This window comes from Panthera pardus, unplaced genomic scaffold, assembly GCF_024362965.1.
Source record: "Panthera pardus isolate Hobbes unplaced genomic scaffold, ASM2436296v1 HiC_scaffold_22, whole genome shotgun sequence".
NCBI classification, from domain to species: domain Eukaryota; kingdom Metazoa; phylum Chordata; class Mammalia; order Carnivora; family Felidae; genus Panthera; species Panthera pardus.
In genome coordinates this window covers 60,933,244-60,949,582 of record NW_026526788.1, presented here as the reverse complement: position 1 = coordinate 60,949,582, position 16,339 = coordinate 60,933,244, and the positions used below count along the sequence as shown (strand labels likewise).

The 16,339-nt window shown below is 44.4% G+C and overlaps 1 protein-coding gene across 2 annotated transcripts in view; it reads right to left on the bottom strand.

Moving 5' to 3' along the window:
* PDCD11 (programmed cell death 11) overlaps positions 1-16,339 on the bottom strand; it is a 43,309-nt gene that overhangs the window by 10,736 nt on the left and 16,234 nt on the right. For both annotated transcript variants that reach the window (XM_019459308.2, XM_019459307.2), the window contains exons 11-23: positions 16,161-16,221; positions 15,364-15,510; positions 13,916-14,167; positions 13,216-13,350; positions 12,268-12,462; positions 11,233-11,403; positions 10,087-10,306; positions 9,155-9,304; positions 8,610-8,725; positions 6,817-7,358; positions 5,894-5,956; positions 1,816-1,924; positions 168-257 (exon numbers count right to left, since the gene is read on the bottom strand). In XM_019459308.2, coding sequence (XP_019314853.2) covers positions 168-257; positions 1,816-1,924; positions 5,894-5,956; positions 6,817-7,358; positions 8,610-8,725; positions 9,155-9,304; positions 10,087-10,306; positions 11,233-11,403; positions 12,268-12,462; positions 13,216-13,350; positions 13,916-14,167; positions 15,364-15,510; positions 16,161-16,221 — 2,251 coding nt within the window. The remainder of the gene's footprint in view (positions 1-167; positions 258-1,815; positions 1,925-5,893; positions 5,957-6,816; positions 7,359-8,609; positions 8,726-9,154; positions 9,305-10,086; positions 10,307-11,232; positions 11,404-12,267; positions 12,463-13,215; positions 13,351-13,915; positions 14,168-15,363; positions 15,511-16,160; positions 16,222-16,339) is intronic.

The window sequence follows — 16,339 nt, the reverse complement described above, 5'->3', positions numbered from 1 at the left end:
CTGTCAGTTATCCAAAACTACAGCACTTAAGTCTCTATATCAAGTATCTCCCAAACCATTCCCTGAATAAGTACATGGTTTCCTATACCCACTGCAAACATATACCAGACTCTGAGTCGAGCTTAGGGAGCCTGGGTTTCCTCTCCAGGGATCTCAAGCACACTGACCTTGAAGCTGAGAGAAGTGAGCAACAAGGGAATCCTCCCCCGGATGTCTGGAGCAATCTCCACCTCAAGCCATTTCTTAACCACGTTGTACTAGAGAAAAAAAACAGGAAGGGAAATGGAATGGGATGGGATGGGATGGATATAAACATCTCTTTTCCCTTCATTAAAACACAGACTCTCCTAAAATCACAGGGTTGAAGGGGCCCTGTTCCCAAGGGACAGGAATCCACCCTCTACACCCCACTGCCTCTGCCATTCTCTCACTTCTCAGGCTTCACTCAGAGTCTAGCTCTGAGCCTTTGCTAGGCTAGCCGACCATGCATCCCTCCTGGTGCCTCAGTTGATAAGAAGGCTAAAATGACCTCAGAGATGGCTTTAAGCAGCAGGAACAATTCCAGTGACCGCTGCAGCCTTCTCCAAGCTCAGCTGTGCCCAATAACGGTTAATCCTCTCCAGGGCTCAACATCTGATTTCTTTTTATTTTTTAATTTTTAACATTTATTTATTTTTGAGAGAGAGAGAGAGAGCGAGCACCAGCGGGAGGAGGGACAGAGAGAAGGAGACACAGAATCCCAAGTAGCATCCATGCTGCCAGCACAGAGCCCAACACGGGCCCTGACCCCACAGACCACAAGATCATAACCTGAGCCAAAATCAAGAGCCAGACAGTCAACCAACTAAGCCACCAAGTGCCCCTAAATCAATTTAAATTTTGATCCTTCGCTGTTTATAGGGTCCTGCCCTAAACACAGACCCCCAATTTTCTAAGTCAATTCAACAAGACATATACATGGCATCACAGTGATAAATAAAAACCAAACCCCACCTTCAAGATTAGAGTCTACAAAGAGTAAGTCAAATAAATATGCAAAGAACCAGAGCAACAGAAATATGCTATAGGAATAAATAGAAGAACGAGTAATATGGGGAGATTATCTGTGCTGGGCCATAAAGGGTTGTAGGAAGAGAGGGTACTCTGGGTAAAGACAAGAAGGGAAAAAGAGAAGGTTTCCAGGGTGACTGGAACACAAGGTATATGAGGTCAGATTATGAAGAGCCTTAAGTACAGCTCTAAGGCTTGGGGGTTGATGAACCCCACCTACAGACAATAGGTAACTATAGGGATCAAGCATCAGTGACATGCCCAGCTAGAATGCTTATGAAAGAAGAATCTGGCAGCAATGAAGAGGAGCTATCCCTCAAGGTCAAGCCCCATCCAACTTTTTTTCTGATACATCCCAACCGGTACAGTTTTCACTGTCTCTTCCTTTCTTAAACTCCTGTTCCACTTGGGATTAGAACACATAATCTGGCACCCAGATTATAATCTGGCACATAATGCATTATTTTGCATTGCACTTGAACTTTATCAAAGGCAAGCATCTAGAATCCAACGGCACATTCACTTTAAATCTTGCTCTATATTGCTCTTTCCCTTTTGTACAATTAATCTATAAACATGCTGAATTGTGAGTTGCTTGCTAATTGTTTCATGTTTAGCTCCTCCATTAGGGCTTCTGGTCTTCCACAAACCGGCATGGTAGCAAACAGACTCAAATGTCTAGTGCTAATGGCCTTTGTCTCCAGCTCCTCCCCCACTTTCTTCTGAAAGAAGGAAGCATCACACTGCAAGGTGTGCACTACTCACCTTCTTCAAGAAGCAAATCACGGTCTGTCCAGCCTGGTACTGTTTAATCTTCTCCAAGGGGCTGACAGTGTGAGTGTTGAGAGCAGTGCAGCCATCCTTCTCCAGCTCACTGTTTGTAGAAAAGCAATGGAAACAGTGGGCCAACCTCTGGATAAGGCTTCTAGCTTGAAACCAGCTCCCCCAAATGGCCATGGATTGACTGTACCCCCTCATTCATGCCCACCTCCCACACTCCCACTTCCCTCCTCCAAGGAGAATGTTCATAATACCTGCACGAGAGATAATCTTTTCCATTTCGCTCACCTAGGTACAAACAAGCTATAAAGTAGCAGCCTACAATAACCTTTACAAATTTAGGAAACAAAATTGTTTTACTTCTTTCACAATACTTTAGCTATTGCTTTATAGTTTGCAGAACTGCTCTGTCAAATAATCTCTCACTGAATTGTGACAACAATCTTATGTGTGAATTAGGCAGGGTAGATATTCTTGAACTCATTTTATGCTCTTGAACCAGGAGTTGAAGTCAGGGCTCTGACTCAAAAGTCCAGGGCTCCGTCCCCTATGCTACTTTGCCATTATCATTGTCTTGATTCTTTTTCTTCTCAGGAAAGCAATAAGGGGAAGTGGCTATCAGCCCACAAATCACTTCAAAGATATCACAGAACTCCCAACTCAAGTAATTTCTAAAACAAAACCAAACTTATCAATAAGACGGTACAAATAATACTGGTAAAACTGTAACATATAACAGGCACTGGTGACTATAGAAAAATGGAAACCTTCATATACCAATAAAAATTACAAATGCATATACTTTATGATCCATTAATTCTACCCTACAGAAATCCTGGTACAGATGCCCAGTAGAATGAGTTCAAAGATGTCCACTGTGGCATTATTTATAAAAGAGAAAAACTGGGAACAACCTTAAATGTCCCCCATCAGATGGCGAACATACAGAGTTGAGCCCATTCATACGATGGGCCGCTATTTTCACTACACGCACAAGAGCAGATCTCAAAGACAAAATTTGGAGAGGAAAAAACAAGTTGTAAAATATTAAGTACAGCATGACATTTATGTAAAATGTGAAAACCACACAAAACAATTTTATAAATATATGTATGTATATGTGTACATATAATTGAAATACAAAGAAGTTGGATATGTATCAAATTAATAATGGGGAATCCATCTTCTGAGGGTGCAGAGAGAAGCCTCAGGAAGGGAACACCTGTAGAATGTTACTTCTTAAAACACACACACACACACACACACACACACGCACACATACAGAAAATCTGTGTGCCTGGCACTGTAATAGACAATTTATATACGTTATCATAATGCTTATATGGTAGAATGAAAAAGCTTATTCCCTGAACAGATGCCACTGGAATGTCTCTGTTATTGGCTAAATTGTGTCACTCCCACCTCCAAGTTCATATGTTGACATGCTAACCCTCAGTATCTCAGAACATGAATGCATTTGGAGATCAGGAACTTAAAGGGGTGATTAAGGTAAATATGAATGTCAGGATGGGCCATAATCCAGTCTGACTGAAGTCCTTATAGGAGGATTAGCCTACAATGCAACAACAATAAAACCTCATTAAAAACTGGACTTGAATAGACATTTCTCCAAAGAACATATTAAAAAAAAAAAAAATGACCAACAAGCATAGGCCAAGGCACTTCACATCACTAACCATCTGGGAAATAATCACCACAGTGAGATTATCACCTCGCACCTGTAAGGATGGCCATTATCAAATACACGGAACACAAGTGTTGGCAGGGGATGTGGAAAAAAGGGAATCCTTCCCTGCACACAGCTGCCAGAACTACAGAATGATACAGCTGCTATGGAAAACGGCATGGAAGTTCCTCAAAAAATTAAAAACCACCATATGATCCAGCATTCCCACTTCTGGGTATATATCCAAAACAGGATCTCAAAACAGATACTTGTACACCCATGCTGACTGCAGTGTTAGCCAAGATGTGGAAGGAGCCTAAATGCCTGTTTACAGATGTATGAAGAAAATGTGGCCTACACATACGTGCATTATTAATCAGCCTTAGAAAAGGACAATCTGCTATATGCAACAACACGGATGAACTTTTAGAACGTTATGCCAGTCAGAAGGACTGGCCATGACTCCACTTACATGAGTTATCTAAGTAATCAAACTCAAAGAAACAGAAAGTAGAATGTTGGCTGCCAGAGGTGGGGGGTGGGGGAGGGTAGGGATAAATGGAGAGTGGTTCAATGGGTATAGAGTTTCGGCCATGCAAGATGAAAAAGTTCTGGAGATCTGTTCCACAATAATGTGCACATAGTTAACAAAACTGTGATGCACACTTAAGAACTGTTAGGAGGGTAAATTTATGTTTTGTGTTTTTAGCACAATAAAAAAAAAAAGAAAGAAAAAAGAAAAAGGGAAGAGATTAGAACACAGATATCTACAAAAAGAATACCACATAAAGACACTGGAAGAAGACAGCCATCTGCAAGCCAAGGAGGGAAGACTCAGAAGAACCAACCCTTGTTAATTAAACATATCTACCCTTAGCTTGAATACATTACTTGACCTCAACTTTTCATTAAACAAGGTATACACCACAGGTGAAGATCTGGCAGACTGAAACGACCAATATGGTGAAGTCTCTGTTCTCACAACAAAGACTAGAAAAGGACACAATCAAAATCTACAAAACTAAAGTAACCACAGAGTAAACAAATAGGAATGTGTGCATCCAACAACTCTCATTATTCTGGAACTAAGGGGCTTTACTTTGAAGTTCCAAGAATGTTGTTAGCACCTCGAACTCAATGTTCCAGGAATATCTGCCTATCTCAGGCAAGCCTTCCCAGAAATATTCCACTTCTATTCTGATACCTTCAGGACACTGACCAAACATTACTCCCTGACAACAGAATACTACTCAGCCATAAAAAAGAATGACATCTTGCCATTTGTGACAACATGGAAAGACCTAGAGAGTATTACACTAAATAATAGACAAATAACTCATGGTTTAACTTCTACGTGGAATCTAAAAAACAAATGAATAAACAAAAAAACAGAAATAGACCCATAAATGCAGGGAACTGATGGATGCCAGAGGGGAAGTGGGTGGCAAGATGGGCAAAATGGGTGAAGGGGAGTGGGAGATATAAGCTTCCAACTATAGAATTAGTAAGTCACAGTGATGAAAGGTACAGCATAGGAAATGTAATCAATGGTATTGTAACAGCATTTTATGGTAGCTACACTGGTGAGCATAGCATTAAATATAGATTTATCCAATCACTATGCTGTACACCTGGAACTAATGTAACATTGTGTGTCAGCTATAATTAAAAACAAAAAAACAAAACCTTACCCCCTAAAAGTTACTAAAGAGGCTCTTCTATAATATCCCCAGGCACTTAAGATTTACAACCTGTGTGGATCCCAGGGCTGACTTTGAAGAGCCATTCTCTCAGTCATGTGTATCTAGCTTCATTCATTGATGACCCATTAATTTTAGGAGGCTGAGTTTTTAATGGAGGAAGCAGAAGCAGATAGATCCATGGGTCCAAATGCTTAAGATCCTCAGGAAAAAATGATCCCAAACTGGATCCAACACTAAATGGAACTAGTATTCCTCCACACAGAATCCCTCATTGAACACCCCTCTACAAAATCCACTAGAACATGACTTAAAATGCCAGTCACCAAGCAGTAGTCTCTACACTCAAAGAACAGGTATTCTTGGTTACATGTTTTTTATTCTGGGAATTACGGAGTTTTAGAAAGTTGGGTTTAGAGTAAAAATGCTTCTTTTTGTTACATGCTGACAAACAGAACTGCAACCAGTCTTTTAAACACTAAGTATAGCTTTTACATTAAGTTTCATATAATTCTTCTAGCCCTATGAGAGCCAAATATCCCTACTAGAGAAGACAACATGGACAGAGAGAGGCAAAAAAAGCCACAACACTGGCAGAATCTAGACTAGAACTCAGGTTCCTAACTCCAAAGCCCCACACTCTTTCCACGAGCCCATGCTGCAGGGGTTCCCTCACCTTGGCCGGACACTCAGCTCCGGAATGGTTCGAATAAATCTTGGATGACTTATTGGGAGAAACCTGGAGGAAGAAATAAGGTCAAATCATTTCTCTTATGCTCTGTACCACCATAATGTGCACATCAGAATTTCTCTACTCCCACGAAACTGAGCTTAAAAACCACCTGGTTCCACTGCCATATCACCTCCTGGGGTCGTGTCAGGCCTGAGGGTTTCCATCCTTATCCTCTGCAGTAAATGTTAAGGAGCTGGCTCATCTAATCTTTTATTATTGTCTTATTAAACCCTTATTTCCTTCCAGACTACATACTCCAACTCTTTCACTCTGAAGGTAAGGAAATTGAGGTCTAGAAAGAATAGTTACTGAAATTAATAGGCAAATTATAGACCAGACTTTGAATTATTCTTCTTTTCTTATTATAACAAGGATTTCTACTGCAGTAACAATATCACATGTAGATTTAAAGAAAATGAGTGTAATTAAGGCACGCAGTGGAGAATGAATGATAATAACCTCTGATGTATACTGAGCAATAGCTGTGTCAGGCAACCTGCTTGGCATACTGCATCCTAGATGTTCTTTTAGCTCTGCAAAAAAGGTACTAACCGCTTACACTCTCATTTTACAAATTAGGAAAGTAAAAGTTAAGTAACAACTTAAGTCATCGTCACACAATTTTAAGTGGCAGATGTGAAATGCAAACCCAGGTCTCACTTTAAACCAATGCTCTAACCATTACACCATATGCCTTTTTTTAAAAAAAAAAAAGGGGGGTGGGGGAGACAAAAAGATTCTTTTGGTGAACATTTCTGTTAATTAGAAGAAAGTCTGATCCATGCACAACTTTTTGGAACCTGCTCAGTGCCCACAATTACAACAGTGTCCCCTCAAAGACAGCCCATCCCCCAAAGCCTCCATACTTGAATGTTTTCATGTCTCGCCCACCAATCACTCGGGCAGTGACCGTCTTCCCAACTTTCAGCTTGGCAGTAGGAGATGTGCCCACTGGAACATCATCTAGAATGTGGGAGGCATGAATACAGCCAATGATGCCGTCTTCCAGGGTCACAACCACATGAGTGGGTTTAATGGACTTGACAGTCCCTGTGACCATGTCCCCAATGGACAAGGTGTGCTTCTTCACAGCACCCACCACCAGAGCTGGATCTGCTTCCTCGTCTTCATCGACTGTCTCAGAGTCCTTCCGGGTCTGTCTCACAGTCCTCTTAGTAGCTGGCCCCTCAACAGCCAAAAGAAAACCAGTCACTCCTGGTTCTGTGGTCTTGAGGGTTAGGGAGACACCCTGTCCCACCTGCAACTTCTCTGAGTCAAAGCGGAAGGTGTCATTGAGGTGAGAGGTCAGGGAGAAGGCTGCCAGGTGGCCAGTCTCTACCAAGGAGGCAACAGCAAAGGACTCCTCCAAGTGCTGCACGATCGCCTGGTGCTCACTGCCTTTCTTCAGCTGGAAAACAGAAAAAAAACCACCATCCCTGCTTCTTACAGGGCACAAGTGCTCAGTCATCACTCACTGGGCAGCTCGGGGCTGGGGAAGCCCTCTTGATCCCAGGGGAGCCAGGCCTAGTGCAAGTTGTAACAAACTAGCTTTCACTTCCTTGACCTAGCCTCCCCTCCTGTTACTGAGGTGGCCTGACTAAACTCAAGGCACTAAATCAGAATCCTGGGGACTTAGCTTTTGTTTTGAATTCAGATTCCTAGGTCCTATCCTAGAACTAGTGAAATCAGAATTTTAGAAGTTACTGAGGTGATTCTAAGCATAGCCGGGTGCCCCCTAATGGTTCTCCAGCTTGAAGATGCTGTGTTCCTGACTTTCATTATTCCACAGCATCCCATCCAATTTGTTCACCTTTTCAACCATTCACCAGAGGCATTCCTGAGAGCTTATTGTGTGCAAGGCATTTAGCCTACCTTTCCCCAAAATCCAACCTGTGCTCACGCCCTTATATGCACCAGCTTCACTTAGATAAATTAGGGACCTGCTAGAAAACTTAGTGAGGGATTAACTTTGTTTCTATTTCTGTTTTCCCAAGTCTTAATTATAGGCAACCAGACATTAACAATCATTATGCATGTAATTCTCTCTACCATACCCTACACAATTAGATGCTTAAGAAGTACTTTAAATGATGACCAGATATATATATCATCCAGAGGGAAATACTACAAATGTTGAGATTTCCCTCAAACCCATTCTTCTCTCACACAAAAGTGTACAGGAGAGAGTGTAGATGAACAGCCTGGAGGTCAGAAGCATCCACAGACATGTTCTGTTTGGTTCATATGTTTTAAAAAACACAGTTTCCAATGTTTCCCACATTTATTTCAAATAAAAATCAAATTCTGCCTTCTCTTAAAAATCAGATGCAGCAACCCTAGATGCAGATGTTCCTGCTTAGCCACGAGTCTAAGTCATCTCTGCCCCTCTATGGGCTTCTCGTGCCCACTTCAACTCGTTTACGTGATCTACCTGGCCCTGAAGACTGGGTGACCACATAATTTATCACTGGAACCAGAGGGCAAGTCAGTGCTATTAATAACCACACCAAGAGGTATAACCATGACCCGGACAAAGCCAGACATAATGATCTTCTTATCTACAGCCATTTGCATTAGAACCCTTGAGCAAAATGTGTGGGGCTAAAGAGGTCCGCAATGCCTTCGAAACCAGGGGAACGGAAATCATCCGCAAGCTTACCTTTTTAGCTTTTCGATTCACCAAATCGTGGCAAAGGGAAACATGTACCTCCAACTTCAACATATCAACATTTAAGATTACAGCCTTCTTTTTCTGCCCAGGTTCCACCTCTTGCCCTGCAGTGCAGAAAGAATCAAATACAACGTGATCACCCTCTTGGAGCAGGGAAGGAAGCATCTGCCCAAGAGTCTTGCAAGCCCTTAGGCACGAAAAAGAAAAGACAGCATCTGTTCTGGGTCTATAGGGCCTAGGAAAACCAAAAGTTTGGCTCCCATAATTCAGAATCAGGTGTGCCTTAATTTATGCACCCTGACAGACAAAAATCTAGACTTACCCAATTATAACAATAAAAGGATTCACACCTAAACATCCTTTAACATGCTGTCAACTGCACTGATTTTCATTCATAAACGACAGGAATGACAAAATTTTCTACTGAATCAGCTCATCTACACTATGTATTTGGAAATTCTGTATCCAGGAGAGGGAACAATGAGCAAAGGATTTCCCCCAAGAACCACGAGAGGCGAGACAGAAGTGCTCACCTGCCCGATGATATCTGCTCGCTCTCAGGACCAGGCCAGGCACTGGGCCCTCACTAAACACCACAGAGCCATCCTCCAACACCTCCTGCACCTCTAGGTCAAGGACCATCCCTGGAATCATCTCAGCCAGTGTCTGGATCAACACAGAGTCTGCCAGAGACCCAAAGGAAACAGGGATTAACAAGCAGAAATGCTCACCATTCTTTTCCTTTGGAAATGTGCCGCCATGCTGGGGACGGCAGAGCACTGCAAGCACTGTGAAGGTAAAGTCACTTTGGGTAGAAATATGTGACACCCATGAACACTCCTATCGCAGGCAGAGAGAACTATGCCTCTTACCAATCCTACCTGGCCACAGTTCACGAAAGTAGCCAACAAATACCACACACACACTCTTTCCTTTGACTTCTGGATTTTCGTTGCTTCTGTTTAGAATCTACCCTCTCAAGCTTCTTATTCCCAAATCCCATCAGGGTGCCAACAATCCTACCCACGGTTCAAAACAGGAAGATCAGCATAATAATTCCTCATAAAGTCTTCTAGAAGGTCCCTGTTCTATTCTATCATTCACCAGATATTTGTTGAATAAAAGAACAAGGGAAAAGGTGAATGGATTCACAACAAACGCAAACCTGAGGCCATAGAACTAAGGGAAATTTTGGTTTTGGTCTGGCAGGGAGCACAAGGGGGACCTGGAATCTTTATCTGAATCTGGGTGGTAAATAGGAATGTTCATTTTATAAACATTCACTGAACTGTACCCTAAATGATTTATGCCCTTTATACAGGTTATACTCCCACTAAAAGAAAAAAAAAAGTTTATCCAAATTGTATGTAGTATCTGGGAAGCCCAACAACTCATTGGAACAGATGGGCATGACGTGTGACACACACCCTCACCCGCCCCTCATCCCCAGGCCCCGCGCCCCCACCTCGGCTGCTCATGAGGCTGCGCACACCCTGCCACTCTTCCAGGCACTGGCTCAGGAGGAGGAGGCTGGTGGTAGCCAGGTCCCCTAGACCGCAGTCCGACAGCCGCAGAGACAACAGCATGCGCTGCTTCTCCTCGTCCACATTGGTCACCTTTGCAACCACCGTCTGCCCCTCGACAAAGTGGTCACTTGTGGAGGTCACAAACTTGTCACTCATAATCTAAAGGGAAGAGTGGGCAGAAATTAAGAAACAAGTATCTATCAAGACAACCCATTTAATGCCCCCCCCCCCGAAAAGAATGTGGGGTGGGGTGGGAGGGAGAGATGGGACCCAGGACGCCTGCCCCCTCCAAGCCCTCTCTAAGCACAACTCTACCCCTCTTCCAGAAAACCATATGAGGCCCTGGCTGTCCAACCCAACCTCCTAGAGGGCACCCAGCCAAGGAGGCACATCACTGGCAAGCCAGAGGAACACGAGCTGCCCATGTCTCTAACACCCATGGTAACCCTCTGCCCCATGCTATACATGCGTCTGGGGGCTTCCCCTCTGCTCCCATTGTTAAAATTGCTCTGGCAAGGATTGCAAATAAGATTTGCCCAGGGAAAAAAAATCAGGGAGACAAACTTCTGGGAAGGAAGAAGTATTTATGAATTATCTGTGGCAGGAGTAACAACACACCATTTGCTTGCAGTGACGTTGGCAAGATTCCTCCCAACTCTGGGTCTCAGTTCATTCAGCAGGCATGAGGGGGTTCAACTATGGTCACTAAGATTTTTCCCAGTCTGAAAAGTCTATGAATTTGATGACACTATGGTGGAGGGGATCATTTCAAGGGTGTTCTGGTAACATAACACCTCAAAAACCTCAGAAGGTTGTAAAACCTGTACTCAGCTGCTCAGGAAAATCAACTTCCATGTCTATACATACCCAGAGTATAGAAACGAAGGTGCCTTTTCCTCTAGGACACAGCCCTGCACCAGGACACACATGGCTGGGCAAGATCTCAGCCCCATTCCCCGCAGGTGCCTTTTGCCTTGCCCCTGAAAATCTTTCAAGGCATTCGGGTATCCTGCTCCTTTCCACCCTCAGGTTCCATGACCCTAATGTCTCTCCTCCAACACTCTTGGGCATGGAACTGAACTCACAGCTTTGGGGGCCAGTCCACTAAGGCCTGATGGGAACTGGACGAACACACCGTAGTCCTTGATGCTCTTCACAAAACCAATGAGCAGCATCCCAGGATGGATTTCTGAGAAGCTCTTAGGATCCTGGCCGCCCTCCACGGTGGAAACCAAAGCTGGCTTCCTGCAAAGGAGCTGGTAGCACTTCATCAAGGAACATTCCAGAAGAGGCAGATGAACTTATCCATCCATTTCCTTTTTCCACCCTACATCCTCTGTTGCTACAATGGTCTAAGCATGCAGACCAGCAGCATTAGCATCACCTAGAACTTGTCAGAAATGCAAACTCCCAAGCACTGCCCCAGACCTACAAACTCTGGGGCGAGCCCAGCAAGCTGGCTGAATAAGCCCTCCAGGTGACTCTGATACACACTCACGTTTCAGAACCAGTTTTCTCCCTCTCCCTATGAATTCATCTCCAGATTACCGGAAGGGACAAAAAAAGGGACCGGCTCAGCCCTGTGGTTTGGCAGCTGGACCATGACAGGATCCTCCACAGTCTTCACACAACCCTACCTCACCTCCTCTGCCTATCTGCACTCTAAGGAGATTTTATTTTACATTCTGCGTAAATAACATCCTACTGCCTCTTTTCTGGCAGTGTCCTCCTTCGAGGTGCACACACCAAGACCAAGGGGAATATGCTGAATCCTATATGGGGGGGGGGGGGCAGGAGGAGGAAGATAGCACCTACCTTATGAATTGTTTCAGCTCAAGGGGCAGGCGCTGAGTGTCTGAGAAGGCAGGGTGTGCTACTGGAAATATCCCACTGGGACTGGGAGGCCACACCGCCCCCTCTGGACTGGACTGACCAGCATCTGCTGATAGGACTTCAATCCTCTTACTTTCCACCAGGTCTGGTCACTGGTCTGGTTTTGTGGAGGTACTTCTTAAGTCAAATGGCTGACATTTCCCCATGGGGTTTCCAATGAAGAGCAGAGCCTGACCCAGAATCTTCCCCCAAGGGCCCATGGCTCACCAGATACCAGTAAAGGATACAACATGTCCCTCACTCTGGCTCAGACACAAGACTCTGTGAAGGATGTCGCCAGCCTGGAGCCAGTGATACAACAGAGGGCCGTTGGCGACATGGTCCGACAGATGAGGTATGGGGAGGAAAGCAGGGACGTTGTGGGGCAGAACAGCCACCTCCAGCCCATCCTTGGTCTTCTCTAAAACCTTTACATCCACCAACTACTCAGGAAAAGAAAGACAAAAAATAGTACTTATCTTGAGCAGACAGCAACCACACCTGGCTCAGGCAGACATCAGAGGTATCAAGTTCCAGCACCAGGGATATGGAGAGGTCAAGATCAGAGAAGCAGCTTTCTTCCACACCGCTGCCCCCAAAGACCCTGCAGGTACGCACACGCACATACACCCATACACCCCAGGACCCACTTGCACACTCATGTCACTTTTCTCCCAAGGGGAAAGACAGTCTCACAGGCTGGTCCTAGAGACCAGAGAGGAAAAAGGAAAGAGGACAGCAGTACACTGCTGAAAAGCCAGACCACAATCGCGCTTTCCTGGACAGCTTCCATTTGCTCTGACACACAGAAAGAACCCTGTCTCGAGATCTTCAGTTCTCTCTACCCCCAGAATCTTTTTTTTTTTTTTTAATGTTTGTTTATTTTTATTTTCAGGGAGAGAGAGAGTAAGAGAGGGAGGAGAATAGAGAGAGGGAGAGAAAGAATCCCAAGCAGGCTCCATGCTGTCAGCGCAGAGCCCAACGTGGGGCTCGATCCCATGAACTGTGAGATCACGATCTGAGCCAAAATAAAGAGTCAGATGCTTGACTGAGCTACCCAGGCGCCCCTCTAGCCCCAGAATCTTATCTAGCTGCCTTTATCTTTCCCTCCATGGATCCCAGTGCCCCACGTGTCAGTGGCACCCTGCTTTCTGCCAGTGTAAACTAAAATAGCTTGTCTGGAGAAGTCCAGGTACCTGTCCAACACTAACAGCTCTTCTTTTCTTCTGACTGTGTCCCGTATGCTCTCTCTTTGGATCACCCAGCAGCTTGAAGGACAAGAGCATCCTCTCTTTAGATGGCTCACAGTTCAGCACCGCAACCTTCACCACCTGGTGAGAAACCACACTTGCCTGGTGAACTCTTCCCAGCAAGCCTATGAAGCCCTAGAGAGAGCTGCCCTCAGTGAGCACTGCAGAGTGAGATACACCAAGACTTTGGATTAGATCAGAGGCAGTGGAAAGAAATGTACTGAAAGCTACACAGAATCTCAAATCAGCCTTTTGGGTGAAAGGAAGACATGAATAAATTTCTGGTACAACCCTGAGCTTTAAACAATTATTTTTCCTAGATAAACCCTGACTCACAAGTTTCTTGGCACTGCCACCTTGTGGTGACAGTGGCCTCAGAGCAACTTCTGATGTGAGGGACACTGGTATGTTGTAGGTAAAGACTATTTTCTATCAGGTTGTGGGCTTGAGGTCCATTAGTTTGCTAGCTTCTGCAGAACCCCCTTGAAGGGTTCTGTCAGCTCTGTTCTACAGCTCCTCCACTCAGCTGGCTCAAGCCCACTGCCCCACATGCTCATTCCTTATCCCTTAAAAAGTAGTCCTACACTCCTTCAAATCTGTGTTCATGGGGTCACCAAGGATAAGGGCCTATTGAAGGAAAGGTTACCTGGCCGGTGTAAAAGACCCTCTCTGGGTCAGGGACATACTCGGCACTGAGCTCATGCTTGGGCACTAGACCCTGCACATCATTGTAGAACTTCACAATGCAGCCATAGTCCTTGACTCTGAGGATGAAGCCGTGTGTCTGCAGACCAGGCTTGGCATCGGCATAGCAGGTAATGGCAGGCAGTTTGGACTCAATCAGGGTTTTCTTCAGGGTCATCATCAACTTCTTGGCTTCAGGATCACAAAGCAAAACCTAGGGAAGGATACTAGTCGTCATCAAGTTACCCATTATCAAGAGAGCCACTGGACTAGTCGCTGCAACCTCTGAACCCAAAGGCCATGGTCAGTGCCTGAGAACCTGCTATCTCTTTGCCTCTGAGTATTGTCAAAGGCAAATCCTCCCTGCTCCCTGCTGGGACGACAATCTAGGGAGGATTCACCTATTTCAAATGTACTTCCTCCCACATAACAGAATGAACCATCAAACCAATTTACCAGCTCAGTACTGTGTTATAAATTAAGGCCGAGAGATCCAACCATCTCTCATCCCTCAGGTTATCTCCTAAAGGGCAGAGAAATTCCTCTACTTCTAACCTCCTGACTCCACTATTGTACAATCTTGCACCAATGGGTGATCAATACCTATTTTGACTCAATAATGAAACAAAATGAGAGGAAGAACATCTAACATTGTGACTGGCTGCACAAACCAGGCCCTATGCTAGCCACTGCTAACCACATGTAACCTTCACAACTCTGCAAAGCTTCTCTTGGGATTCAAGACTTTGTTATAAACCACTCATATTTCGGCAACTTAGCTTGTCTATTTCTGGGCCTGACACACATCTCTTGCTCCTCCTCAAATCCTTTCCAGTTCAAGTACCACCTCTGCCAGAAATCTAGAAGACATTATTGTCATAGAGACCTGAATTTGAAAACTGGTTCTGCCATTTATCAACTCTGTGACTTCGGGCAAGAAATTTCACTTTCCTAAGCTTTCACTTCCACACCCGCAAAATGAGGATAACAGTACTTACTTTATACGGTTGTTTTCAGGATTCAATGACATAAAGCATGTCATGAGCCTAGCATAGCAACTGATACAAAATACATGTTACACTGTAGTTGCTATTGACATCATCAATGATTCTTGCTGGCCCAGCCCACTGTCACCTCCCCTTTGAGATACGATCATAGGACACAGCCTGTACCAAACCATGTGACAAAAGGTCGCACAACAGCCTGCTCTTTTCATGTATGAATATTTTAACTCTCAATTATATTACACAATTCTCAAGGGCAGAGACACACTTTTCTCTTCCCAATGCCAGGCACAGCACCACAGATGTTAGATGGTCACTCTGTGGAAAAAGGCAGAAACTTCAGCTGAAAAGCAATGCTCTCTTCCCATCTGGCCAAAACCCCAAGGAGACCCTTCAAGAAGCTCACCCGGCACTTGACCTCATCCCCAATGTGGTATTTCTTCTCTGGATTCTTTATCAGGATGTCGGCCAGGTGTATGGGAGGTACCAGGCCCCTGATTTGTTCGCCTACTTTCACCAGCATCCCGTATGGCTTTATGGTCAGCACCGTGCCCTAGGGAGTCCAAAGAAAAGAAGTCATCATGCCTCAAGAATGGTTTTTCTTCCACCTCTTACAACAAAGCATGTCACATCTCTTTCAAAGCCCACCTTTTCAGACTAACTGTGCCCGTTTTTCCAGATGTCATGGGGTAAAGCATGTACCCCACACTGATCTGAAGGCAGTATGGTTGATTCATGGGAATCTTCACATCTTTTTGTGGGAGCGTGTTCTTTCGGCCTACCTCACAAGCACATTGTCTGAAGGAGAGATCTATGTCTCCTAAGGAATGAACTCTACATATAAAGGAGATCTGCTCAACTGGGGCTAAATGGTTAGACAGGAGAGGCAACTGCAAGTGACTTACTAACATCACAGGAGCTCAACTATCACAAAATTAACTTTTGACCTGGTCTAATAAACACCATCAAACCCCAGGATTTATGATCTACTGCCTCTGTGTAGCTGGGTGATGCTATTAAGACCTTACCTTGAAATTAATTACAAGTTACTCCAGGGAAGAAAAAGAAATGCCAGTTAACAGGTAGAGAGAAGGAAGGTGACTTTAAATGTGTTCACATGACAACTAATAAGCTAACAGTTAACCTGTGAACTAAAGAATGTCTGAAGGTGGAAGGGTATCTAATTATGTGCTTGAGTCTTACCTTTACCAATGCCCCAGGTTTGATGTCATGGTACCTAAGGTACTGAGCTTCAATAACAGATCTAGAACAAAAAGAAAATACAAAATCACATAAACCAGGGCAGAGGCTACCTAAAATTCAGGGCTACCAGAATCATGCTGGCAAGAAAGAGAACCCTCACCAAGCCAGGCCAGGAGAAA